Source organism: Lissotriton helveticus, chromosome 3_2, assembly GCF_964261635.1.
Source record: "Lissotriton helveticus chromosome 3_2, aLisHel1.1, whole genome shotgun sequence".
NCBI classification, from domain to species: Eukaryota; Metazoa; Chordata; class Amphibia; order Caudata; family Salamandridae; genus Lissotriton; species Lissotriton helveticus.
The window spans coordinates 185,392,151-185,419,728 of record NC_136062.1 but is presented as its reverse complement, the minus strand read 5'-3'; the positions used below and the strand labels follow the sequence as shown (position 1 = coordinate 185,419,728).

General features: G+C 47.6%; 1 protein-coding gene across 4 annotated transcripts in view; it reads left to right on the top strand.

Annotated features, from left to right (window-relative positions):
• Window positions 1-27,578, top strand: part of MYO9A (myosin IXA) — a 1,257,959-nt gene that overhangs the window by 758,565 nt on the left and 471,816 nt on the right. For all 4 annotated transcript variants that reach the window (XM_078685018.1, XM_078685017.1, XM_078685015.1 and 1 more), the window contains 3 exons: window positions 13,785-13,895; window positions 23,407-23,529; window positions 23,744-23,893. In XM_078685018.1, coding sequence (XP_078541144.1) covers window positions 13,785-13,895; window positions 23,407-23,529; window positions 23,744-23,893 — 384 coding nt within the window. The remainder of the gene's footprint in view (window positions 1-13,784; window positions 13,896-23,406; window positions 23,530-23,743; window positions 23,894-27,578) is intronic.

The following is a 27,578-nucleotide window of genomic DNA, read 5'->3' as shown; positions in this document are numbered from 1 at the left end:
TGCGAGAGTCTTTCGCAAAGCTGCCAATATTTTGCAGTTCCAGCCACAGCCTGCCCTCAGATACTGTGTTGCACACGCTCCACCAGGGCAACACTGATGTTGAACCCTTGCTGCCTTTTGGTGAGTCATTATACAACATTCTTTTGGGCACTTGGGCAAGGCCCTCTTCGCGGGACTCTGTGGAGCGTGCCATCACACACAGCGATCGCCCGGCTCCGGATGATCCTGTTTGTTTGTACCTACACCCTAAGGTTTAAGAGCTTGTTGTTCAGGCAGCCTCAGCTTCGCTATGTTCTTAGCCTTCTCCAATGCTTATACTTACTAGGGAGTCTCAATCGTTGGAGTCATGTGGTCGACATTTATTTGCGTCCACTAGCTTGGCCCTCAGGTCTTTGAACACATCCTGCGTGTTTGGACGGGCTACTTTTGCCCTATGGGACTCGGTTGAGCGTCTCCTTCCCCCTGTTCCGGAAGGTCCTCGAGCTGACCTCACTCAGCTCATTCAGGATGGTTGTGAGCTGGCCACATTTTCAATTCGATCGTCCATGAACACCACCCTGACTCGTGGGTAGGGCTAAGCCAGGTTAGTCGCTGTACGACACCATGCTTGGCTGCGTGATGGCAGTTTCCCTGACAGTGTTCAGGACAGACTTAAAGACTTGCCCTATGATGGGGTCCATCTTTTTGACAGCCATGCTGACTCAGCAGTCCAGCGCCTCATGTCAGTGTTTCAGTAAATGCCAATTCTGCTAGTCGCCCCCCCCCCTTTTTTTTTGTTGCAGACTTATTGTGTTGTTACTAAGGTTGCAGTGTTGTCACTGCTATTCTTTTCCTTATGTACTATCAGTCTCTGGGTTCAAGCTTGTTACCCAGACAAATTGTAAAGCTAGATAGCTGTTTATGTCGTTCTTTTCGTCTTCCCTGTCTAGGAGCTAGTCTCCAGAGATGTTACCTTGCTTTTTATAGGGATGTGATATACCATATGTGGGGTATTCTTTGGCTATGGTATAGCCATTCTCCTTGCTCCAGATCCAGCTGGTCCTCCTAGCATTGTTATGTTCCTACACTTTAGGGAGTTTCGCTGTGATTCCTACTACAGACTTGTGGGTCTTCTCAAATGGGCAGGCCAACATGTGTGGAGTAACTTGTTTGGTAGTTTAAGTTTTTGCATTTGTGCAATGCCTTTCTATTTGCGATATATCTGTAGTACTCTTCTGCCTCTGAGGATGCAGACCTCTCCAGAATATTGTTGGGTTTACGCCACGACTGGCTTGTCTTGGCGTGTGTTCACATATAACTACTTTTAAAGCATTTAGCTGTCATTTCACGCGGTTAGCTGTGGTTCTTGGCATTTACCTACGTTGGCTGTCTTTGACGTAAGCCAGTGCCCCTTAAAAGCATGTTGTTCTCTTCCACTTCATGAACACTTTCTTTTCAGATTTCAGTTGTGGCACAGTATTTTGAGACACACTGGGTACTTGACCGACACTGGGTGCCTGCTGGCTCACCTTGCGCCACAGCGTTTGCTGTGGGTTTTTTTTTGTGGTATTGTCTACTCTTCAATCTCGGGAGTTTGGAAGTGCTATGGTCTTAGTCTTCCCTGCTCGATTTCCCTTCTCGGCAGTTGTACCTATGCCAGATGCATTGGTGGCTCACACTCTCTTGTGCTTTGTTTTTTGTACTCCCTTTCCATGCAGGGCCTAGGTCCCTCTGATACTTCTGCCAGATGTTATCTTTAGCAATCTCTCTATTCAGAGTTGTTCATTGTCAAGACATATATTCTGTCCTACTATTCACACAGGTGCCTTGGATACCTTTTGTATGTACTACTGTACTTGTATTGGGCCTACTCTTAGAGTATCCCTTGTTTAAAAAACAAATGAAAATGAGTTAAATTGTAACATAGTGAGAGATGGCGGAAACACTGTTTTTACTTGTTGCAGTATCTTGGTTTTCTTAGCCCCAGGTTCTGTTTCTTTCTCTCTTTCTCTCTTTCTCTCACTTTCTCTCTCTCTCTCTCTCTCTCTCTCTCTCACTCTCTCTCTCTCTCTCTCTCTCTCTCTCTCTCTCTCTCTCTCTCTCTCTCTCTCTCTCTCTCTCTCTCTCTCTCTCTCTCTCTCTCTCTCTCTCTCTCTCTCTCTCTCTCTCTCTCTCTCTCTCTCTCTCTCTCTCTCTCTCTCTCTCTTCTCTCTCTCTCTCTCCTCTCTCTCTCTCTCTCTCTCTCTCTCTCTCTCTCTCTCTCTCTCTCTCTCTCTCTCTCTCTCTCTCTCTCTCTCTCTCTCTCTCTCTCATATATATATATATATATATATATATATATATATATATATATATATATATATATATATATATATATATATATATATATATATATATATATATATATATATATATATATATATATATGAAAGCGTGCTTTGTGTTACATCCGATTTCTGCCGGTGTCTTTTGACCAAGATGATTCTGTGAATCGTTTGACAGTATACCTATCTGGTGATACATTTCTGTATCTTTCTAGCAATGTATGTGGGCTGCCGATGCTACGTTTAATGTGCTCTTGAATCTATGTGCTGTGGCTTCCACACTGCACACAGTCTGCATATGTGTATCCCGTTTCTACATATAGATATGCCTCTTTGTATATTTGGGTTGTATGTGATTGTATAGGCGACATCTGTCTCTATGCAGGTGACTCTTGGCATCCAATGTTAGGGATGCTCATTTTGTCCACTCTGTATCTATCATGTTATGTTTTCATTTCCCTGGGAAATGATTTTTTTAGCTGATCCCTGGGATCCAGTGCACAGTCTGCTTCTTGTTCTTATTACCAGAAGCTTATGGATTTCTTTTCTTTGTGCAATGGCTGTTCTTGTCTATCTGAATTTCCTTCGTCCCTTCCTTGATGGTACATGTCTGAATTTGTCCTCTGGCAGACTGTTGTGCCATTGCTTTTATTTGTCGTTAATGCTTTGTACAGATCTTAGTGTTTCTAGTGTCAGCGCACTTGCACTTAGCTGTTCCTACCTGTTTAAGTCACCCACCTTGACAGTTCTCTTAAGGAACTTGTTGGGTTTCAGTCGCTGACCCTCCTCCAATGGGGTATAGCTATGGTATTTATTCTAAGTTAAGGAATTTGCGGCCAAATACCTCTAAAAGATGGACAAGTTGCTTACCTTTTGGTAACAATTTATCTGTCATAACGATTTATCTGGTAGAGACACAGTGTAGCTGCAGATTCCTTAACGCCCGCCCATCCTCCCCGCTCTGCAAGGCCCCTTTTTCAGGTTGGGTTCTAACACCACTGGTCTTCTGCCAGTGTTGCCTATCTCAATGAATGTTTAATATGCTTCACATCCTTGGCAAGGGCAAGCGGTCTTATTCTCTGTTATCTGTTGCTTCTCTGCTCATTTTCAAAATTGAGTGTTGGGTTCCTATTTGCATGCACAAGCTTGCCTCCTGGTTCTATGCATTGTGGAGATTGGTCATGCCCTGCTTCCTCCTTCCCTCCCTGCTATTATTGTCTCTTTAGTTGGCTGTATTTTTTACTCTAATCTGTCAATAGGTCATATTTAGTGTTCATGGCCGGCCATTCTCTGTTGCCAATTACCATAAAATTCATGTTGTTCAACACTGAAGGTCGTCTACCATAACATTCATATTCATTACTGTTTGTCTCATAGAACACTATCGTTCTTCACTTATACAAGACTTTTTCTATGGGGCGAGTACTCTACTCTCTCCCTTTACTCGATTTCAGTATTAAGTATTTTCTCAGACATAACTTTCTGATGTTGAACCTCATATGTTATCTATTTTCATTATTGTTTCAATGATTTTTGTTATTTTTTGGCACACTGTTCCCACATTCAGTTTTAGTGGTGGCTCCTCATTCTGGCACAGAAAAGTTTCATAGTAGAAAACTGACATCAGTGCGCCTGGAGGCACTTGTATGGCTACACTGACGTCAGGGCGGAGCCATGCAACTCCGCCACCGGTGCACAGAGGTACTGCTGAAAAATATCCGGATCCAGACTGGTGCCTGGAGAATATTAAGGAATCTGCGGCTAGACTGTTTCTCTACCAGAGACATTGTTACCGAAGGAATAGGATCATTGAGCATTTAAGGAGAAAACAAGAAATGGAAACAGAGCAGAGCTTTCTTGAAGGCAATTTTCAACTATTAAATGCAGTTTTAATTGACATCTGTATGACAGTTGCATTGTTTAGTGAATAAAACAAATCTTGTGATTACTAAAACTACAGGCAGCCTAAATTTCACTAACTTCAAATGCAAAGTTATAAGGTTAACCCCTTAATCCAACAATGACGTGGGAAGACAGGGCATCATCACAATCTCTCAGAAACTATGAATCTGAAAGAAACAGGTTAGTATTAGATTCCTTACCTTAGAATATCCCCAGGCGTCAGTCTGGATCCGGAAACTTTTGCGTAGCAGTACCCCTGCGCGTCGGTAGGCGTCGTCTGCAGGCGTCCCCTGCGGCTCCGCGTCGTCGGCGTCGTGCGCCGTGATGACGTCGCTGGAGTATATAGACGCCGCCTCCGCGCGCTGACGTCAGTTCTTCTTTTTTCCGCGCCAGTTAGCGCAGATCCGAAGAGCAGTACTCCGGTCTTTTGACCAAGTTTTTTGTTAACTGATTGATCTTTACGGTGCCGGTAGGATGCCCGGTTTCAAGAGTTGTGACGAGTGCGACCGCATGATGTCGGTCACCGACCACCATCGACTCTGCCTCCGGTGTCTGGGCGCGGACCACGACGTGGAGTCCTGCGTCGACTGTCGGGCCTTGACTGGAAAAGCTAGGCGGGAGCGGTCCCGCAAGCTTCTCGAACTCCGGTTGTCGGCCCCGCGTCGAGAGCGGTCCCGGTCCGGTCGGAGGTCGAGGGAGCGGTCGAGGGAGCGGTCGCGGAGCCGCCATGGGCGCTCCGGGAGTCGCCACCATTCCTCCGGCTCGTCAGGTAAGCACAAGAAGTCGGGGCGTCGCCATCGCACCCCCGACTCCCCCCGACGCCCGCGTGCTGCGGCCGGGGGCTCGGGTGACCCCACCCCCGCGGTCCCGCATGGGTCGCCGACGCCGTCTGCCCCACACCTGTCGGTCCCTGGGGAAGGCGCGTCGCGTGAGGAGATCGAGGCCTTCCTCATTGCTATGAGGGCGAGGTCTTCTCCGGCGGGGCCTTCGGCGCCTGCGGGCCCGTCGGTCCCGTCTGGGGGCCCGAGCGGTTCGGGTGCTCCTGCCCCGGCGCCGCCGGTGGCTCCGGCCCCGGCGCCGCTGGTTCCCTCTGGTTCGTCGCCGGCTGGTCTCCCGGCCTCTCCGGCGTCGGTTCCTGTGGGCCAGCCCATGGTACCGCCCCCGCGTGGTGCAGCGACTCCGCCGTCGGCTCCGGCCGGCGTCGGGTCCCCGGCACCGACGCCGCGCGGCGCCACCCCCCTTTCCTCCCCGACTCCGGACTCGGAGCCGGACCGGCGTCGGCCGACGCCGGACCCGACGCCGATGGGGCCTGTTGACCCCGATGTCTATATCGTCGACCCAGAATATGGGTATGACGAGGAGGAGTATGGAGAGGGTTGGGAGGGGTCTGAGGACCCTCTATCCCGTGCCTGCCAGTACGATGTGGACTGGGTAGGTGATCTGGGTGATGCCAGTGGCCTGGACGAGTCGCCCAACCCTGGGTTTGTCTCTCCGTCCCCTGTGGCGTCCGAGGCGGGTGCTGCCTATTCGGTGGTCCTGATGAGGGCTGCCAAGGCCTTACACCTTGAGCTCCCCGTCGCGAAGGTCAAACCGAATATCCTGACGGAAGTTTTTAAACCGCAGTCATGCCCCCAGGAGCCTCTGCTGCCGTTTAATGAGGCCCTGACGGATGTCCTTCTGGGCACCTGGTCCAGGCCCGCCTCTGGTGCGCCGGTTGACCGGAACGTTGCCAGGCGTCACCGTCCCTGCGCGGACGACCCTGCCTTCCTGTCCACCCATCCCTCCCCGGAGAGTCTGGTGATCCAGGCCTCCACTTCGCAGTCCGCATTTCCGTCGGCTCCGCCCGACCGGGAATCAAAGAGGTACGACCAATTCGGAAAGAAAGTGTTTTCCTCTTTGAGTGCTGGGCTGCGGTCTTGTAACACCGCGTGCCTCTTGGGCCGCTACACCCACTCCCTGTGGGATACGGTCGAGGAGTGTTTGCCGCAATGCCCCCAGGAAGTGCGGGACAAGCTCACCCGGGCCTTTGTTGAAGGCCGGGATGCGGCGCGGTACTCGATCCGTTGTGGTCTGGACACCACGGACTCACTGGGACGGGCCATGTCCACTACGGTGGCGATTCGTCGCCATGCCTGGCTGAGATCTGCCAACTTCTCACCAGACGTCCAAAATACGCTTATGGACATGCCATTTGATGGCAGTCGCCTATTTGGTGACAAAGCGGACCACGCGCTGGAGCGCTTCAAGGACTCCAGGGTCACGGCCAAGTCCTTGGGTCTCTCGACCCAGACCCAGCGCCAGCAGACGGGTTCGTTTCGGCCCTTTCGTGGCCAAGGGAGAGGAGGTCCCACACGTGCTGCCAGCCACGCGGCGCAGAGCGCTCCCCAGCGCGGTGGCGCCCGTGGTTTCCGCCGTGGTGGCGGTAGAGGCCAGCGTCGTGGTCAGTCCACGCCTCCCTCCGCTGCGGCATCCAAGCCTTCCTAGTCCGAGCTTTCGGGCTCACGTGACGCCAGTGGGTGGCAGGGTTCGCCATCACCACTCCCGCTGGCGCGCGATAACATCGGACAGGTGGGTGCTGCAGCTTGTCCGAAGGGGCTATGCCCTCCCCTTCGAGTCCACTCCTCCAGCCATGCCACCGCAGAACCACCGTGTGTCGGGGGACCACTTGACACTTCTGCAGGAGGAAGTTACGGCCCTCTTGGCCAAGGGGGCCATCGAGCGCGTTCCTGGGCCAGAAGTAGGGTGTGGTTGCTACTCCCACTACTTTCTGGTACCCAAGAAGGACAAGGGAGGCCTGCGTCCTATCTTGGATCTACGGAACGTCAACGGCTTCCTCCGGAAGGAGAAGTTCAAGATGTTGACTTTGGCTCAGGTCTTGGCTGCTCTAGACCCACAAGACTGGATGGTAGCGTTGGACTTGCAGGATGCGTACTTTCACATCCCCGTCCTGCCGGCCCACCGGCGTTACCTGCGGTTCACGGTAGGCCACGAGCATTTTCAGTTTATCGTGCTCCCATTCGGCCTTACCAGCGCCCCACGGGTGTTCACGAAAGTGATGGCGGTGGTCGCAGCTCATCTGCGCCGGTTAGGGGTTTCAGTCTTCCCCTACCTCGACGACTGGCTGTTGAAGGCGGGCTCGCCCCAGACAGTCGTCCACCACCTTCAGATGACGGCAGACCTCCTGCACGAGTTGGGGTTTTCCATCAATGTGCCGAAATCACACCTGTGTCCCTCTCAAAAGCTCCTTTTCATCGGAGCGGTTCTCGACTCGGCGCAGTTTCGGGTTTATCCCCCGGAACGGCGGGTCCGGGATATTCAGGCTCTGATTCCCATCTTTCAGCCGTTATCCCGGGTTTCGGTCAGGTTGACGCTGCGGCTTCTGGGGCTGATGGCCTCCTGCATCCTTCTGGTGCATCACGCCAGATGGCGGATGCGGGCTCTGCAGTGGGACCTGAAGTTTCAGTGGGCCCAGCATCAGGGCAACCTATCCGACCATGTCCTGATCTCGGAGGGCACTGCGAGACAGTTGCAGTGGTGGCTTACAGACCGCGATTGGGTCAGGGGCAGATCCCTCTCCCTTCCCCAGCCGGAGCACGTGGTTGTGACGGACGCGTCCCTCCAAGGCTGGGGTGGCCACTTGGGAGAGGCGGAGATCAGAGGCCTCTGGTCTCCGGCGGAGTCCCGGCTCCATATCAACATGTTGGAGCTGCGGGCGATTCGCCTGGCACTGAAGGCATTCCTCCCCTTTGTCAACGGGAGTGTAGTGCAGGTGTTCACGGACAACACCACCGCCATGTGGTACTGCAACAAACAGGGCGGTGTGGGGTCGTGGACCCTTTGCCAAGAGGCTCTGCGCCTCTGGCAATGGCTGGAACGTCAGGGCGTGACTCTGACGGTTCAACACCTGGCAGGTTCTCTGAACGCCAGGGCGGACGAACTCAGCCGTCGGTGCTCGGTGGATCACGAATGGCGTCTGAACTCGGATGTGGCGAGAGGCCTCTTTCAGCAATGGGGAGAGCCTTGGTTAGATCTATTCGCCACAGAAGAGAACGCGCAATGTCATCAGTTCTGCGCGTTGGAGTTTCCAAGACGGCACTCGCTCGGCGACGCCTTTCGGCGCGAGTGGAGTTGCGGTCTGTTGTACGCCTTTCCGCCTATACCACTTCTGCCCAGAGTGCTGAAGAAGATCAGGCGCGACCGGGCCCAAGTTATCCTTGTGGCTCCGGACTGGGCTCGAAGGTACTGGTATCCCGAGCTACTCAGCATGACAGTCGGTCCCTCGATCCGCCTGCCCCTTCAGGAGGACCTTCTGTCGCAGCAGCAGGGGACGGTCCTCCACCCGAACCTGTCCAGTCTCCACCTCCATGCGTGGAGATTGAGCGGCGACAGTTGAGGCCATTTGACTTGCCTCCTGAAGTCTGTGATGTCATTCTGGCAGCCAGGCGTCCCTCCACAAAGTCGGTATACGCCTGCCGGTGGAACAGATTTGTGGCATGGTGCACAGCAAAGGCTGTGGATCCCCTTTCTGCCCCTCTATCTGAGGTTCTCCTCTTCCTCCTTTCCCTTGCCCAGCAGGGCTCTGCTCTGGGCACTATCAAGGGCTATCTTTCTGCCCTTTCCGCCTTCTTGAGGCTACCTGATCAGCCATCTTTGTTCAAGTCCCCTATTGTGTTAAGATTCTTAAAGGGCATCACGCACATGTATCCTCCAGCTCCGTTCGTGATGCCTCAGTGGGACTTGAACCTGGTTTTGACTTTCCTGATGTGCGCTCCCTTTGAGCCCCTTCATTCCTGTCCTCTCCGTCTTCTCACCTTAAAGACGGCCTTCCTGGTAGCCATCACCTCTGCCAGGAGAGTGAGTGAGCTCCAGGCTCTTTCTGTTCAACCTCCTTTCTTGTCTGTTCATCCTGATAAGGTGGTTCTTCGGACCAGACCTTCTTTCCTGCCCAAGGTAGTCTCTGCTTTTCACATTGGGCAGTCCATCACCTTGCCCTCCTTCTTCCCGCCTCCGCATCCTTCAAAGGATGAAGAGCGGCTCCATCGTCTGGACCCAAAACGTGCGCTTTCATTCTATATGGATCGCACACGCCAGTTCCGGGTGGATGACCAACTGTTTGTTGGCTACGTGGGTGAGAAGAAGGGAAGGGCGGTACAGAAACGGACCATCTCTCGGTGGGTCGTCCTGTGCATCAAAGCATGCTACTCTTTGGCTCGGAAGGAGCCTCCTGTTGGGCTGAGGGCCCATTCCACTCGGGCCACGGCGGCTACTACTGCCCTGGGCCGGGGAGTCCCTTTGCAGGACATTTGCCAGGCGGCCACGTGGGCCTCGCTGCACACCTTTGCGAGGCACTACTGCCTGGACAGTCAAGTCCGGAGGGATGGCTTCTTTGGCCGTTCGGTCCTCCAGGACTTTCTGGTGTAGGTTGTATTGGTTCGCAGACCCACCACCGGGGTTGGTATTGCTGGGGTATCTATTCTAAGGTAAGGAATCTAATACTAACCTGTTTCTTTCAGATGAACAAGTTACTTACCTTCGGTAACGATATATCTGTAAGAAACAGTAGTTAGTATTAGATTCCTTACCGCCCCGCCCATCCTCCCCGTTCTGCGAACTGATACCTAGGGTTAGGGACATCCCTTTCAGGGCCCTAGTTTCAAATGGCACCAGTGTTGGTTCTCACATGGCTCTGCGTGTTCTGGCGCGGAAAAGCTGTGTGCAAAGAACTGACGTCAGCGCGCGGAGGCGGCGTCTATATACTCCAGCGACGTCATCACGGCGCACGACGCCGACGACGCGGAGCCGCAGGGGACGCCTGCAGACGACGCCTACCGACGCGCAGGGGTACTGCTACGCAAAAGTTTCCGGATCCAGACTGACGCCTGGGGATATTCTAAGGTAAGGAATCTAATACTAACTACTGTTTCTTACAGATATATCGTTACCGAAGGTAAGTAACTTGTTCGTTAAGCTCAGCCTTACAAAAACTTCTTAAAGGCAGTCGTCCTGTATCTGGGACTATAAGCCACTTCCTTAGAAGTAAGGAAAAACAACAATTAAAAGAGGAATCCGTATGTCAGTAAATAAATGCCAATCTAGGCTTTTAAATCCAAACTCTCATGTAATGCACATCTTAAACTGGTGGGCACCGCAAAAACTACATTTTATTTACTCATTTTATTCACTAACTTATTTTTTTATGAAAATGCATTTTAGATAGTGTGTTTAACATTCTTCCTAGACAGCTGAGGGCGCAAGTTTTCTGAACCTTCAACAGCTTTGGATCTAAGGTCTTTTCCCATATTTATATGTAGCTTTATAAAATGCTAATTAAGTATCTGACTTGGTACATAAACAGATCTGTAGTTCTTTACACAGCATCAGTCATTTCTCAAATCCATTTTATCTTGTCGATTATTAATTTTCACAACAGTGAAATCTTGATCTCTGGACATTTATACATTATTCGAGCTCTGTGCATGAGCTGGGCATCTGAACAACCAATGAAAATGTTTCCATTCAGTCAATTAGCTTTTTGACACCTTATCATAAATATCAGCAGCAAAGTAAACGTCGTTTAATAGAAAATCTCACAAAACAACCCTTAAACTTACAAATTCCTTAATGTTGTTCATTTCACATATCCTTTTACTTGTTCTATAGAGCAAACACAGCTGTGGTATAAACTTCTGAGAGGTACTCTTTCTGAAGCCATTTCAACACAGCGTCTAAAAAGCAGCAGCAGACCGTCTAAAATGCAACAGGAAGACTAGTCCTCAACCTCCCTCGCCGAGCCCGCATTACTCCACCTTAAAGCACACCACTGGCTGCCAATACACAAGTGGTTACACTCCAAACTCCTCACCCACACCTACATTGCTCTCCACGACACTGACCCTGCCTACCTAAACAGCTGCATACACTTCCACCAACATTCCAGAAAACCTCCGCTCTGCCTGTCTCTCACTAGCATACTCCCCAAACTTACATAAAAGCAGAGATGGGGCTCATGCTACCTTGTACCTGGCCCTTAAAGCCGGTACCAACCTCTCATAACACATCAGAGCCTCCTCCTCTTTTCTTGCCTTTCCAAGAAAAGAGAAAAGGCAAACATTGTTTAATGTTTACACTGCCCCTTTGGTCAAATTAATATCGACATTTGGAATAGATGTAGTGGCATATGCCGACGACACGCAATTGATACTGGTCCTGGACAAAGAAACACAGGAATGGGAAGAAAATCTCAAGTGTTGCCTTACTGCTACATTCAATTGGATGAAGACTAACCATCTAAAATGTAACACGGGCAAGACGGAGATTGTGCCAATGGGCCCATATAACAACTTTGTTCCCAAAACATGGTGGCCGGAAAGAGCAGAAATCCCGCTACACACAACCGAGTTGGCACGGAATCTAGGGATCACGTTTGAGAGCAACCTGTCTTTTAAGCAGCAGGCTCTGAAGGTCGCAGGAACCTGCTTTGCCATCATCAAAGGACTCAGGAAGTTTTTTGACCTACTTCCATTGGAGGCCAGAAAAACAGTAACAGTTGCCTTGGTGACATCAAGGATAGACTATTGTAACAGTCTATTCACAGGGACCAACAAATCTATCACCCATAAGCTTCAAATGGTGCAAAATGCAGCAGCCAGGCTAGTCCTTAAATGGACGAAGAAATCATCAGCAACATCGGCATTAAACTCACTGCATTGGTTACCAATAACCAAGAGGGTCCTTTTCAAAATTTTGATCATTACCTTTAGAGCCGTCCACGCTCTAGGCCCAAAATACAGCGGAGATTTGCCAGATACCACCCAACACGTACCCTCCGATCATCTAGTGCAAACCTACTGTCGGTCCCTACCTTCAGGCTTAGCACTAGAGGCGGCAAATCACTCCCAGTTCTTGGAGCAAAAGCCTGGAATACTCTCCCCCCCTTCTCTACGCGCATTAGACAAGGAAAAAGACTTCAGGAAGGGACTGAAAACCTGGGTATTCAAGTTACAGGACAACTGCGCTAGAGCACTAGTGTAATAGTTGGATGAGCTATCACCTGCCACCAACCTATCTCCTATACCTCTGGATCAGAAACTGGTGCCTAGATGCTCCTTGGATAGCTGCGCGATACAAAAGGCTTCTTACATTACATTACATTACATTACATTACAAGAAGCTGAAGACATGACTTTTTGAATAAACACCCAAGGCTTGCCTCACTCATCTGCTGCAGAGCAACTGTATACCTTCACGGGTAATTAGCTCGCAATGAAAATACCAATAACATCTTTTCAATCAAGCCTTCCAGTTGACAAGCTTTTCATTTCACCTGCAAGATAGCAAGTATGTATTCACACAATGAAAATAATCATTTCTGACATAACTCTGTAACATTCTTATGGTTCCACCTTCACATTCCCTAGGCTGTAGGCTTTTTTCAAATTCTGCTTTCTTTTGCTTGGTTCTGCATGAATGATTTCTATCCATTTACAGCCCATGAGAGCTTAGATGGTCAGTTATCCGGACGCAGTTAAAAAAACGCATGGAGGGATAGCCCTTGTACTAAACTAAACTTCTTTACTGCAGAGTTTAAATTGCAGCTATAGGTTTGCCAAGATCCAAATGCTAAGCCATAAGCAGTTAGAAGTCACTGGAAAAGTAGCTTGAGTCCGGATACTTAATGTTCGGTTGCGCTTTTGAAAAGCCCTAAGCGCAGATTCTCTGAGATAAGCGTAATGCTCCACACATTCGTCTTGGCCTTCCCTGGGCCTGATTTTCATACAGGCCAAACCAGCTTGGTGATGTGTAATTTAGCAGTAGACCGTAATTTCTGTGGAAGGGTTACCCTTTAGATGTACTTAGGATTGGTGGTATAACCTTCTCTCCGTCAAGGATCTCTACAAGTCTATATTCATAGGCTGATTGGCCTTTCTCTGCCATCGCCTACAGTTGAAGGTGATAAACTCCTTTTGCATTTTGAGATCCATGGTGGTGAAACATCCCACTTAATTTTTCTTCATGGTGCTTGAGCCCCTTGACTCAAAAACAGGTTATTGAAATCTCCCCCCTAAACACCCTCCACCATCCAGCAGGAGTGAACCTGCTACAATAAATGCAGTCATCCATTTAAAAAAATCATAAGTATATCCCAGCTGTCAATTATAGGATCTTATATTGTAATGATTAGTAAACTCTTTGCCTGTGTGTAGAATTCCATATTTGCAGATAGGCAGTAATGATCCTACTTTCTAAGATACCTTTGATGGCTAAAAAGGAGTTACACAAAATTAACAATGGCTTATTTGTATTGTGGCTGTGTTTTATATTCATTAAAAAAAATTATATCTCTACCTTTGTTTGGGCTTTATGCATCTAGCATACTGGGAGCAATATATTACTATTTTTATTAATTCAAAGAAAGACGATATCCATGATGGAGTACTAGGATTGCAAGTAGATCAAGTTTCTTAAATTTTTCTCATTGATTCTCCAATAGAAGCCCTTGAGTACTTTATAACTATTTGTCTTTCTTTCTAAAGTTGACACTACCTTACTTTACTGCAACGCTCCTTGTCTCTCTTTCAGCTTCCCTTGCGATTTAAAGATAGCCTGGTGCTAAGGCAGCTACGATACACTGGCATGTTGGAAACTGTGCGTATACGTCAATCGGGATATAGCTGCAAGTATTCATTCCAGGTCAGAAATTCTTCCATAATAAACTGTTTCAGGTCAAGTAACCTTTCAAATTGTTTTCCTTCCATTTTAGCTCACTGTGTCACTTTGTGTTTGTGTTACTTCAGTTATCCCTCATTGTATTTTTCTTTGCCTTGTTCCCTAATTCCGGTAACTTTCTGTGTACTGCCCCACCCCCTGCAGTAGTCATTCCAGGTCAGGTTCTACTCTGTGTATTAAACATTATTCAGTAACATTCCATGTGGTGTTCTCTACAGTTCTGTTACCTGTTCTATACTAGTATTCCTAGTTCAGCACCCCACATGTGTCACTCATTACGTTTAGAACTGAATCCCCTACTTCCTTGTCAGGTACTCTTCCCTCCCAGCGAGTATTTTTGTTTCAGGTGACCTGAATTGGTTCTTATATATGTTCATATTTATTTATTTATTTATTTATTTTTTGAAGAGGTCTATAAAGCGCAAACTAGACCCAAGGCATCGGCTATCAGAGCGCTTTACATGAGCACCAGTTACAGATGAACTCATTCATTTTTGTTAGGCACGTGGAGATTAAGTGATTTGCCCAGAATCACAGGATGTTGAGCGTCGTTGCCGAGACTCGAACCCGGTTCCCCAGGTCTGAGGTTGATCGCTCTAGCCGGAAGGCTACAAACGCTCCTCCACATGATTTTTAAATACTCCCGATCATCCAGCTAAACAATAAATACAAACTTGAGAAGACCATCCATCAAGATGTTTGGATTGCTTAAACCTCAGTCAATTCCTTCATACATCAAATGGTTTTTGTATCTTGTGAAACTTTTTTTTTTTTTTAAAGAGATAACCTTAGAATATAATCTTTTCTTTGCCAGTTCTTACAGACTTGTGTGTCTGTCCTTTGAGAAAGTGTTGCTTCTGTGATTTTTGGCATATAGTCTAGTGGGAGCAACCTCATACTCTATCGAAAAAAACAAAGCAATCACTTGCTTTGCCAGTGCAGGCCTAATGGCCTTACTAATGCTTTTTGTTGTTGATGTCCTGCTTTGACAAAAAAATTGCTTTTATACCAGTTGTGAACAGCATTGTCAGAAAAAGAATTTTCCGGCACCATTGTCCAAAACAAAACAAGACAAGGCGGAAGGCTGGGACTATGCCCAACCCAGACAGCACAGCTGAGCTAATACCTACCAAGGTTTGCCTCTGCTTCGTGTTTCTACTATAGAAAGACAATATGCTTTCAATGCTGGCGCATGGAGCCCATTAATTGCGAAATAATGACTCTTCAAAGACTACATGTCCCAGCGTGCTTCTGCCATCGCAGCGCGTTCAGCGCGGCCCACCAGGGCTGATCAATCAATGAGGCACGCCCATAAGAGACTTCCGTGCGCCAGAGGAAAATAATAGCCAGCCCCTGATGAAAGGCAAATCGGCCTCGAAACGCGTAGGGCTACCACAATTGTTTTCAGAATGCAGACAAAATGGAAAAGCTGTTGAGTGACTCCTAAAGGCTCGGACCATTGGATACAAAATGTTAAACACGCCTGTCCTGGCGTGAGGGGAGCACCATTGTCCAAGACAAGGCTGAAGGCTGGGACTATGCCCAACCCGGTCAGCACAGCTGACCTAATATCTACCAAGGTTTGCCTCTGCTTCGTGATTCTACTATAGAAAGACAATATGCTTTCAATGCTGGCGCATGGAGCCCACTAATGGCGAAATAATGACTCTTCAAAGACTACATGTCCCAGTGTGCTTCTGCCATCACAGCGCGTTCAGCGCGGCCCACCAGGGTTAATCAATCAAGGAGGCACGCCCATAAGAGACTTCCGTGCGTCAGAGAAAAATAATAGCCAGCCCTTGATGAGAGGCAAATCGGCCTCGAAATGCGTAGGGCTACCACAATTGTTTTCAGAATGCAGAGGAAATGGGAAAGCTGTTGAGTGACTCCTGACTGAGTGCTTTTCGGATTCCTCATGTCCTCTTTCCACCCAAAAACACTTGTGGCCCTCCTGATAACGTTCTGTGTTGGGGAGTCCCAAACCTCTAAAGTTGCTGATTGTATGCATTATACAACTATCAGGCCTCAGTGTCTTCCCAGTCCAAACACTTATTTACTGCTCCCTGAAACTTTTTTAAGAACTGTAATGTACCAGCAGTGGGATTGTTTAGAAAAGGTGCCATGCTTGTAAATCCGGCCTCATTGTCTGTTAGAGGTGAACATAGCCAATTTGTAATATCTGGTTGGTGGATAGGACAAACTGTATCCCCAGAAAGGTCACTGATTTGGTGACCCTTTGGAAGTGAAACTATGCTTTAAGACAGCTGCCTGATCATATAGGGCACAGGTATGATAGATTCGGGATATGGCTATGTTGTTCTAAACTCCAAGAATACTCTGTATTTCTATTGTTCCTCCGTCAGGACCAGAACGGAGCATGTTGTACTGTACAGCAATGTCAGGACGTACATTATAAGAAAGTGCATTTCTTTCCTCATCTTAACCCTCTAGATTACATTGGTCTTTCTCACTCTCCCAGCAAATAGTAGAAGGAGCAGCACCGTCTGATCCCTTTCTGGGTCATAGTCAGCAAGGACAGGCCTCCGTTAAGCCTGACTCAGGCATGTATACCCACAGCGTTCCCATCCCCTAAACAGTTTCACAATCCTGAATGCCTTCAGTGTTTGTAAATTGAACTGCTAGTTGACACAGTCAAGTGCCTTTTTTTACATCCATTGACAGCAGCAGGGCTTTACTCCATGTACTTTTAGCATTGTCAGTAAACTGCTGAATTCTTTTGCGGGTTATATTCACAGTTTCTCCCAGGGACAAAACCAGATTGATAGAGGTGTACCAATGAAGGCAGGACTATTCTCCAGTATTGAATCTTTCATAGATTCACATGCTTGTATCTTCAACGTCGTCATGGTGGAAGTCTTGCTGCAGTTAGAAAGCAGGACTCTAAAAGCACATTAGAAACCACCAATGGGAAAGGAAAAACATTAGCCTTTGTCAGCTTGTTTATGTAGGTTCAAACTTTGACCAATCAGAGATGAGCCCTGGGCCTCAACTCCCCAGCAGAGCCACCAGACCTCAGATTTCTGACCACACGTCGTGTGTAAAGGAGTCTCCCTAAGGTCTGCTCAGTTTGTCAGTGAGTGAACTTTTGACCCTGCTAGATTTCACCTCAAGGTACTGTTTTTCTACCTCCTTTGCTTCTAAAATGTCAAAGGGATCTAATAGGCTTTTTAGAACCTGCAGATCTTGTGGGAAGGCAAGACTTTTCTCTGAGGACCCCCACAAGGACTGTCTTTATACCAAACATACCGCCAAGGACTGTAAATACTGCAGAACCTTTTCAGCCCAAACTCTAAAAGATAGAGAAGCCAGGTTGTTATTATGGCTTCAGAGAAAAAATCTAATTCGGATTCTTGATCTGATGTTGAAAAGATTCCTGGGACATCCTCAGCTGAGAGGAAACGTAAAAATGAGGGCTCTACCTCATTGAATGCTGATCCTAAGAGAATGAAGGCAGAAACATCCTCTTCTCCCGATAAAGCAGCCCTTAAGCAAAAATACTCTGACCTGAAGAAGCTTGTCACACCTCTAAAACAGGCTTCATCGACGAAAAAAACTCAGTCGATGGACCCGTCGTCGAGGGCTTCAGCCAAATCCCCATCGACATCTGTGGCGACGACAGCATCAAGGACTGCTGTGAAGATGGCCTCGTCAACGAATACGGTGACGGCGATTTCCTCGTCGATATTTTACACAACCAGGGAACCCAAAGGCAGTACATCAGGGACCTTGAGTTCGTAAGCTATTACTAAAGACAGTGGTCCCTAGACAGTTACGAATTTCAAGGAAATAATGAACATAAGCTAGATAGACTATATCTTCTTTGTCAAGCCGTACAGAGTTTTAATGATCAGATAAGTGCATAAAAGTAGATTCAAGTACAGTTTCAAGTGGGACACAGCCTGTATCCAACTTACATACATAGACAAACAACAAAAATAAGGGAAGGTTTTTCAGGCAAGGAAAGAGGGGTGGTCTGCTTGTCATACAGTTAAGCAGACTTAGATCACATTAAAGTACCATTGTACAATATAATCCACAGGGTTTTCAAATACATATGGTACATGGAGTGTCAACGATGTTTCGATCCCTAGGGCAAAAAATCATGAGAGCATCTACAGAACTTAAAAAATTAACATGCCTGCGTGGGAACAGTACTTGACATTTGGTTCGATTATGTCTAAATACATATAAGCCATTTAAAATGGTTAGGGAAAAGATTGGGGGGGAAAGGAGCATCAATAAATGGGCAGACCATACACATATAAATTACCACAAAGGTGACATTGAAAGAAACTTGGCCGTGCACGCAATACAATTTGAGGTAAGAATATGACAATTTTCAAGGATGTGCCGATCAATGCATGTGGCCTAACACGAATACAATTTGAAGGAGCAGTAGATCAAGAAACAGGTGACGATCAATGCGTGTGGTCTAGGCTGTGCACGAATTACACTTTATAAAGGGATATTTCGAAAGTTTGTGCCGATCAAATCGGGTGATCAGTCCGAGCTACAGGGCGGTATAAGGCCGTGAGTAAATTGGAAATGAGAGGTAACACAGTTTACCAAGGACAGCATTGGGAAGGCGCACACGACGTGGTGGTAGAGACGCCAGCACGGCAGTGTTCCTGTAAAAAGAGGAGTGACTTATAAAATACATGCGAAGGGTGAGAGGGCTGAGAACGAACGGCGGTCGGTGGGCCATTCCTTACCGGGGTTAATGGCTGAACTGATCAACCAGAAGCGGCGGAGAAGACTGACAGCGCAAGAGTTAAGGGTTGTTTGTAGCCTTGGGAGGGCGAGGCAAGGAAATTAGCCTTCCGCTTGTTCGGGAAAACAACTTGTGCCTGGTGACGATGGCCAGCACGCAGGAGGACCTGTGTGGGAAAAGGTGCTCGTTAGTAAATATGGTATGGATACCGATTACTGGCTGCAAATCGTTTATGCGCGAAGAGGACCTCCGGCAGGGGAGGATTTCCTCGTCGATGGAACCGACAACGACCACCACTGTGTCGTCGATTACGTCTGTGGCGCGTCGTTGGGAGCATCTTTGCCGACGACGTCTATGGCCCCGTCGACGGGCATTCTGTCAACAACAGTCTTCAAATCCCCCTCAAGACTGCCAATATCGACGACAATCACTTTCAGATGTCTTCCGTCGTCGTCGGCTCAAAAACAGGACATTAAAAGTCTCCAGTTTACCAAAAGGCTCCAGGTTTGACATCTTTATCCAAGATATCACCTTTTCCTCCCTCTCACCTTCTTGATACAGAGGAATCAGGAGATGAAAGTGTGTTCTTTCCAGCTGACAGCCCTTCACAGCTCAGAGTTAAATGCCAGGACACAGATAAGGAGGAGGGGGAGGAAGAGACACATGTGCAGGACACGTCAGTAGATGGAAGGGGATTACTCCTTCACAGGTCTTCCACGGACCCAACGATACAATACTTTCCTAGAACATTACCCATATGAAGCTTACGAGGAGCGTCAGGAGGTACGCAGAGATTCCATGCTGTGCCAACCTCCCTGGTCACTGACCTTAGGCACATGCTCAATGATTATTATAAGCGACTTCCGGACTCTCACGCTCCAGTTCCGCTGACCACCGCCTGTTGTGCAGGAAGAGAGACAGGCTCCTTGGTGCATTACAATTCAAGATGATTACATCGAGATTGAAGCAGACGATCAGCCTGAGGAGGATGAGCTCATTCAGGATCCAGACTTAGTTGGCCAGGAATGGGATGATTACGTTGCTCCATCTTTACCATCGCCTTCCTCTCCTCCAGCGAGTTCCCCTCTGGGAGATATCGGCGGCTTCCGCGAATTACTGGAAAGGGCCTCTAGAAGATTCGATTTGCCTTTGCCTGTGGTGCAAACTGAATGCTTCCTTTGATTTTAAGGATCCGGCTAAGAAATCTGTTCGATCCATGCCTATTGTGGATTATATATAGAAGAAAGGTTTGAAGATTATGAGGAATCCGGCCTCAATTGCAGCTATATTACAGAGTATGGAAAATCAATGAATCATAACATTTGTAAAGCGCACGTCTCACCCTTGAGGGTCTCAAGGGGCCGAGGGGTGGGGATGGGTGCTGCTACTGCTCGAAGAGCCAGGTCTTGAGTAGCCTCCTGAAGGTGAGTAGGTCCTGGGTCTGCAATAGGAGGATGGGGAGGGTTTCCAGGTTTTGGTGGCGAGGTGGGAGAACGATCTGCTGCTGTGTTCATTCTTGGGATGCGGGGGACGGTGGCGAGGGCGAAGTTGGCGGAGCGGTGCTGGCGGTTCGGGTGTAGAAGGTGATTCGGCCGTTTAGGTATGTCGGTCTGGTGTTGTGGAGTGCTTTGTGTGCGTGGGTGAGGAGCTTGAAGGTGATCCTTTTGATGACTGGAAGCCAGTGCAGGTCTTTTAGGTGGGGTGTAATGTGGCTGCGGCGAGGGATGTTGAGGATCAAGCATACGGAGGCGTTCTGTATGCGTTGTAGTTGCTTTAGAAGTTTTGCCGAGGCTCCTACGTAGAGGGCGTTGCCGTAGTCGAGCCTGCTGCTGACGAGGGCCTGGGTGACCTGTCAGCCCTTCAAGGAGCAGTATTGCACGTTGTATTTCTTCTGCAATTATTTTCTGCCATAACAAAGCTGGTAAGCCTCTGTCCGCAAAGGTGTCTGCACACTCCACAAGATGGCAGCCTCTACAGCCCTTTTTGCTGGAGTATCCCTTCCAGACATTTGTAGTGCGGCTAACGTGCATGCGTTCACCAAGCACTACTGCCTGGATTCGGCATGGAAAAGAGATGCTGTAGTGGGTCAAGCGGTCCTGACGCATCAGTTCGCTTGAGGTACAGTCTATTTATATCTATTACTTCTGTTTTATTTTGTTATTTGGTTTCGCAGATTTATATGTTTATAGTCATTTACTTGAATATAATGTTTCATATAGATTTATATGTTTACGTATGTTTTTAAATGGTATGTTCCTTCTCAGTGCATACGAAGGTCTTCGCCTAGTCGCAACAATTTAAAGAATGGCACTGCTTACTACTCTGATACAAGCATGTGAATCTATGAAAGATTTAATACTGGATATAAAACAAGTTACTTACCTGTACACTGTGGTTCTCCAGTATTGATACCTTTCATAGATTCACATGCAGCCCTCCCTCCTTCCGGTCTCGCCTTGCCACTTCTTACCTCATGCGACTTCTTAACCTTGTCACACTAGTGCGCGAAATCTGAGGTCTGGTGGCTCTGCTGGGGAGTCTAGGTCTAGGGCTCATCTCTGATTGGTCAAAGTTTGGACCTACATAAAAATGCTGACGAAGGCTAAAGTTTTTCCTTTCCCTTTGGTGGTTTCTAATGTACTTTCATAGTACTACTTTCTAACTACAGCGAGGCTCCCACCATGACGACGGGGAAGATACAAGCATGTGAATCTATGAAAGATATCAATCCTGGAGAACCACAGTGTACCGGTAAGTAACTTGTTTTTTCCCCAGACATGATGCCAAGATCCCTGTAAACAACTTTGTATCTATGTTTTGCAAAGATATCTGCCTAGTATTAGTGAACAACATTGGATCCCTGCCAGTTTTAGGGATGACCGCAATTTGAGCCTCTAACGTAGAATCTAAGATCATTACAATCTCAAATTAGGTGTTAGGTATACAGTTGTGAGTTGGTGAAAAGCTATTGTCGGATTTCTTGTACAGTAGTGAGATTAGCCCATCCTGACCCAGGGATTTCCCAGGTTTAAGCCTGGCAATGCCTTGTATAACCTCCATTGGCTTGATGGGTAGGTCTAATATTTTGTCCGGCTCAGCGGTAACACAAGGCAGCTTAGTGACTACACTGGCGACGCAAATGCTGCTATAACTATGTGAAAGAAATGTTTTCGATTATATACGCAATGTCATAAAACAAATGTTATTATCGTAAGTGCTGACATATATTGTTGCCAGAAATGTAAGTAACAGAAAAAATAAAATGCAATAAAGATATTTTAATAAAAAGGCGGTTTAGTGACTCCCAACTATGTTTGAATTCAAGTTGGAGTTGTGTCCTTCACCTCTTACATATTTGCATTGAACTCCACAAAAACTCGCAGTACTTCAGTGTTGTCTGTCTGCAAAGTCCCTTTCTTATAGAAAATCTTTAGCAGTAGCTCTGCAACTTTGTTGCCTCCATCGTATTTCTGCTTGATTCTAAGCAAAGCTACTTAGCCTCATCTATGTGCAACATCTAGCCTGTGGTGCTAACAGCATCCTAAATATTTGATCCGCATCTGTCTGTTTATGAACTGCCTGAAGTTTCAGAAAGTATGTTTTTAGTTTCTTACTCTACTGTTTCCTGTCTCTTTTCATCTTTGCTGAGGCCTGTATGATGAGCTACTTGTGTTAAGCAGTTATCTCTCACATGCCTGCAATGTTCACTGCCTTTTTTACCTTTAACGTCTTTAATGTGTATCAATACATTCCTGTTTATTTTAAAACATTCAAGTGGGCCATTTGGTCCATTAATATCACAAATTCATCAATTTGAGTGCCCTTGGTCAATCACAGAACCCACTAATTTTCATGCAAATTTACAATAACTTTTACTTCCAAATACAATGGTTCAATTGATCAGCATTGTCTATCAAGTTGTACTCTACCAAGTTGTAGCCTTCTAACCTGACTTGGGATATTGTAATTCTATTGCTGCTCTTGTTCAGAGCATCTGCAATCTGCATATTCAGGTATATTTTAATTTGCTGATTTCCTACCTTAGGAGGGAAGACATGACTCCTGTTTCAGCAGTGTATAGATTGAACTGGATAGGGGCAAGCATCTCGGGCACACTGTTACTGGGCAGCTCACTTCTTTCTATTTGCGCTCCCATTCTAACAAGTTTATATTAAAAAAATTACCGTTGACCATCTTGGAGTGGTACATTTTATTTAAAAAACAAAAAAGCCAAAATTACCTCTGTTGCATAGAGATACATGAGCATGTATGGACAGCTGTCGTGGAATGCTTTTTCCTTATGAGAGTAAAGCATTCCAAAATGGCCTCCCATGCATGTGCATGCGTGGTGATGTATTGATGAAAATTATGGGTTGGTTTTCTCATAAAGTAAATTAAAGCCTTTTCCAAGATGGTTTCCTGTGTGTGTATGGGCATGCATACATGTCACAACTCAACCGCAATCATTTTCAACATTTCTTGTTCTATTTTTACCATGACAATGCAAACAAGCATTGGCAAAACAGGTAGCTTTTTATTAACATTTCAAAGGCTGGACTCATTGATTGAGCTAATGCTATTTGCTTTTCCTTTGGAGACCCCCAGTTTTTCATTAACACTGTTGAAAAATGAAAAGGGATTTTGCAAGGCTACTCTGTTCTCTCAAAACACTTGGACTCTCATGTTGTACCTGAATTAAACCTGGCTTCTATTCATTAACAGAACAGTATTCTAATGTTTCAGGACTTTGTGGACCATTTTCACGTTTTGTTGAGCCGAAAAGTTCTCCCTACTAAACCTAACATTCAGGATTTCTTCTGGAAAGGAAAGCATAGTCCAGACGATTACCAAGTTGGGAGAACCATGGTATGTGTTTCACATTTCACTGTATCTGAAGATGTTGGGTTTATAATATGCGCCCTAATATTTTTCACTGTAATGCCTGTTTATATTAGGAGGTTAAAGCCTTTACATGTGGACAAAAGCACAGAGTGGGTGCATATAAATTAAAATATAAGGAGACATCGTGAACAAACAATTACTGTTGTGTTTCTCACTGACTTTTGGTAAATATTTACAGGTCTTCATGAAGGAGAAGGAACGTCAGCGACTACAGGATATGCTGCACCAGGAAGTCTTACAACGCATCACTCTTCTCCAGCGGTGGTTCAGAGCCAAGCTATGCCGCAGGCATTTCTTAACTATGAGGCAAGCAGCCTTGATCATACAGGTACTAAATAGTGCAACTGTTATTTTTTGTGTGTAATTCGTTTTAAGACCTTAATGGCTTATATATCCAGTGCCCAATATTGAATAGACAAGAATTGGTTGGAGCTGAAAAAAACCTATTTTAAAAAACAAAGCTGTGAAAATGAACCTGTTTAATTTTTGTTGTATTTACATACATGAAACACCACATAAATATAATGCCAGACTCCCTTTCAGAGGGATACGGGGCAAGCAGGAGCTTCTGGGCCCAACCATGGGGGTTGAGGTATTTTACTCTTGTGGCCTAACTTACTATAGTTCTCAAGCAACTGGGCCAAGTAACCCCTCAGCACTTGAGACTCAGTAGTAGCGTGGGTCGCACAGTCCAAGGCTTCTTGAGGAAGGTAGATGCCTGGGGCGAGCTGAGGCTCAGAACTCAAAATACATTCAATAGTGGCAGTAAATGATTGTCCAGTCATATACTTGCTTTTATGTAAAAAGGAGGATTTATATATGAACACAAAGTAAAATACAACAGACACAAACTCTACACGCAATCCCCTTTGGTTATGGCACGAGTGTTCAACTGGGAAAGGTCCCTGAGCCCCACTTCCCTCTCACTAATGGTAGTGGTTATTTCCCATTCACTTTAGGCCTCATTCAGATTAAGTAAAACAAACCTCAGGATTCACACTCTGATTCTTCCAAAGTCTAAACTGTTCCAGCTACAGAAGCGCTGTGTCAGAACAAGTTCCCACAGGGCCTCCGCCCCGGTTATAAGTCTTACCGCTTCTGAAGGGGTTGCTCTACTGGAGACTGTAGGAGAGTAGGGTCTGCAATCCTATGATCACCCAGATTTTTGCTTTTTGCTGCACTGGTTTACGACTTCCCCTGGCTGTGGGCCTGCTAATCAGACCCACAGCCTAGCTGTTCTCTCTATCCAAATTGTACTCAGGTACTGAATTGGCACTGGGCCCTCTCCAAGTCCCTGTACCCAGGGCTGAGGTGTACCCAGAAGTCTCCCAGGGGCTGAAGCATGTATTATGCCACCCCTGGGCTGACTAACTAAACTGACACAACTGGCTGCACGACAGCTGGGGCAAGGTGGTGTACTCACCCTTTGCTGTAGATATAGTATACCTATATCTAACCCTAAAATGGACACACAGATCTCCTATCAGTCACTCCTATGGCAGGCCTTAACAATCCTGAAGGCAGAGTGCTTGGAATCGTGTGAGATGGTGCTCTGGCATGAGCTGAGCCTGTCTGCGGCGTTCGGGATCCATCCCTTAGCCGTTTCCATGATATCGCATACCATATACTCTTAAGTGCATTATAATCCTCGCGGTTATATGCCAACTCTGGTATCGCTTTATCAAAACATGTCGAGTAAGGTGTCATACGAATTGGAATACTAACCCCTCGCCAATTCTGGCGACGGGGTTAGCATTCCACCCTTCTAGAGGGACACGACATGTATGTAACCCCTAACCCCGGTTAAAGTCAAACAGAGCCTCAGCTCCACAAAATGGATGCTGCCACCGAGACACAAGTCTGCCCTCCTGCTGCTGGGAGTCCTCCCAGAGCAGGAGATAAGGACAAAGGGTTTCCTGCCAGGGGCGGTGCCAGCACCGTCCCAGACAGGGTTTTGTGTATTGTAGGTAGGCAGGGCTTTAGAGGAAGGTGACTGCACGTGGCACCCCGGTGCTCACTGTGCATAGGCTGGCTGGAACCAGTTCCAGGGTCACTCCAGACCCTGTGCTGGGGAAAAGCCCGCCAAGGAAGTGGGTGTAACCACCCCCCTCCCAGTCCCACCCCTAGGGCAGGACTTAGTCGCGTGCCAGCCCCTTTTTACAGGATAAAGGTAGGAACTGGCCCCCTTCCAAATCAGATCATCTTTGAATCCTGAAACTACTTTCCACGAAAGGAACTCAAGACTTCTTCCTAAGATTTCTCCCTTGTGACTAAGGAGTAGTCACCCTGCATCCGCAGGCACCATCTTAAGAACACTGCGGTCTGCTGCAAGTCTCTCCTCCGGATCAAGACTGCCCAGCTCGACGAGAACCGGCTTCCCTGGCACCTCTGACCTCTACCTGCATCATCAGTCACGCTGAGATTCGTGGGTGTGACGAGACCTCGAGGGACCGGCCATCTTCAAGACTGCACGACTTCTTTCCAGCAAGCCCGCCGAGTAATTTCCTGGTGAGTGCTTTGGGGTCCGAGAAGCCCCGACCCTGAGCAGCTCCAGCACCGAAGTGCAGCCTCCCAGCATCTCCACGATCTGCGTGGGGCCCTTCTGCTTTTTGCTGCTCACCGCGTTGTTTGGCTACTAGCCCGCTGGCTTGTGGCCTTCTGAACGACGCCCGACGACATTTCTGCTGCTGGTCTGGTTGCTCCAGGCTGGCCCTTGCTCCCTTCCAAAAGAGGAGCACCCCGGACCCTCCTGGTCCACTCAAGACGCCATTTTGAGTCCACCGCGTGGGCTTGAATTAGCCAAGGCTTGTTGCCCAATCCTGGGTACCTTCGACGCCGACAGCTTCATCCATCGTGGGACAGCTCGCCTCTCCATCCTGGTCGCCGACAACGCCTCCTGGTCCGTGAGATCTGCAGAGCCAGCGTCGCCCACTCACCTGACTGCGGTGACTTCGCCCGGTGCCATCCTGGTGCCCACTTAATCACTGGCTAGTGATTCAAGAACTTGGTCCCCTCTGCTTTCAGGTTTCTTCTTCCTCGATCCAGGCTTGGATCCAACGAACTTTCCCTCACTGGTCGCCTGCCAGCAACTTCCTTCTTCCAGGCTCCTGGTCCGGCAACGAGATCCCCGACGTCTTTTCAGACCTATGCAGCTGCAGCCCCTGGGCTAGGTAACTTCGGCACTTCGGTGTCCCAGCATAGCCTCATTATCCTAGGGTCAGGATCCACTGTCGTTTTCTTCCCACCAGGTCGGGTTCGCCCGTGAACACTAACTTTGCCTTTACTAGCTCCCATAGACTTTGTCCCGCATCCCGCGTGAGAGTGCACACTCTGCACCCGAGTCCCCTGGGCCTCCTAGTAGTAATCTAACGATTCCCTAGTCAAGTCCTAGCGATTCCAAAGCCTATTAGTACTGTTACTTACCTGCTAGTAATTCGCATTCCACTTTTAGAGTATATGGTTTTTCGTGCCCCTCGGGCATTTGTGTATAACGTGCTAACTTAAGTATTTTCGTAAGAGTTTTGTTGTGTGCCTAGCACCCTGTCCTCATAAAGAGTACAGGGTTGTTGTGATTCTAATAAATACACTGTTTATTTTCATAACACTTGTGTGGTGTCCTTTCACTGGGTGTTCAAGGGGTAATGTGATGGTAAAACAGCTGGCTTAACACGCCCTCTAGAGTCTTAGCCTTAGACTGCTCGTATCCATGCTACTAGGATAGCTGGTCTATAAGGTTGACTTACAACCAATCATCAATAAGGGTTGTTTGGACTGATATATAGTGATCACTAGAATAGTGAACACTGCACATCAGGCCAACTTCTCACAGAGACTATGAGCGTTTTACTCTCAGATGTCGCAGGGAACTGAAGCTGCTGCTGACAGTGAGTAGCACTTGTGGCTCTGCAGGGGCAGCAGCTGGTCGTCCACAGCTCTTCCTCTGATGAAACAGAAAGTTCCTCTGATTCGTCTCTCAGGTTGAGAAGGGCGGTCACTCTGGTTCCGATCCTCAG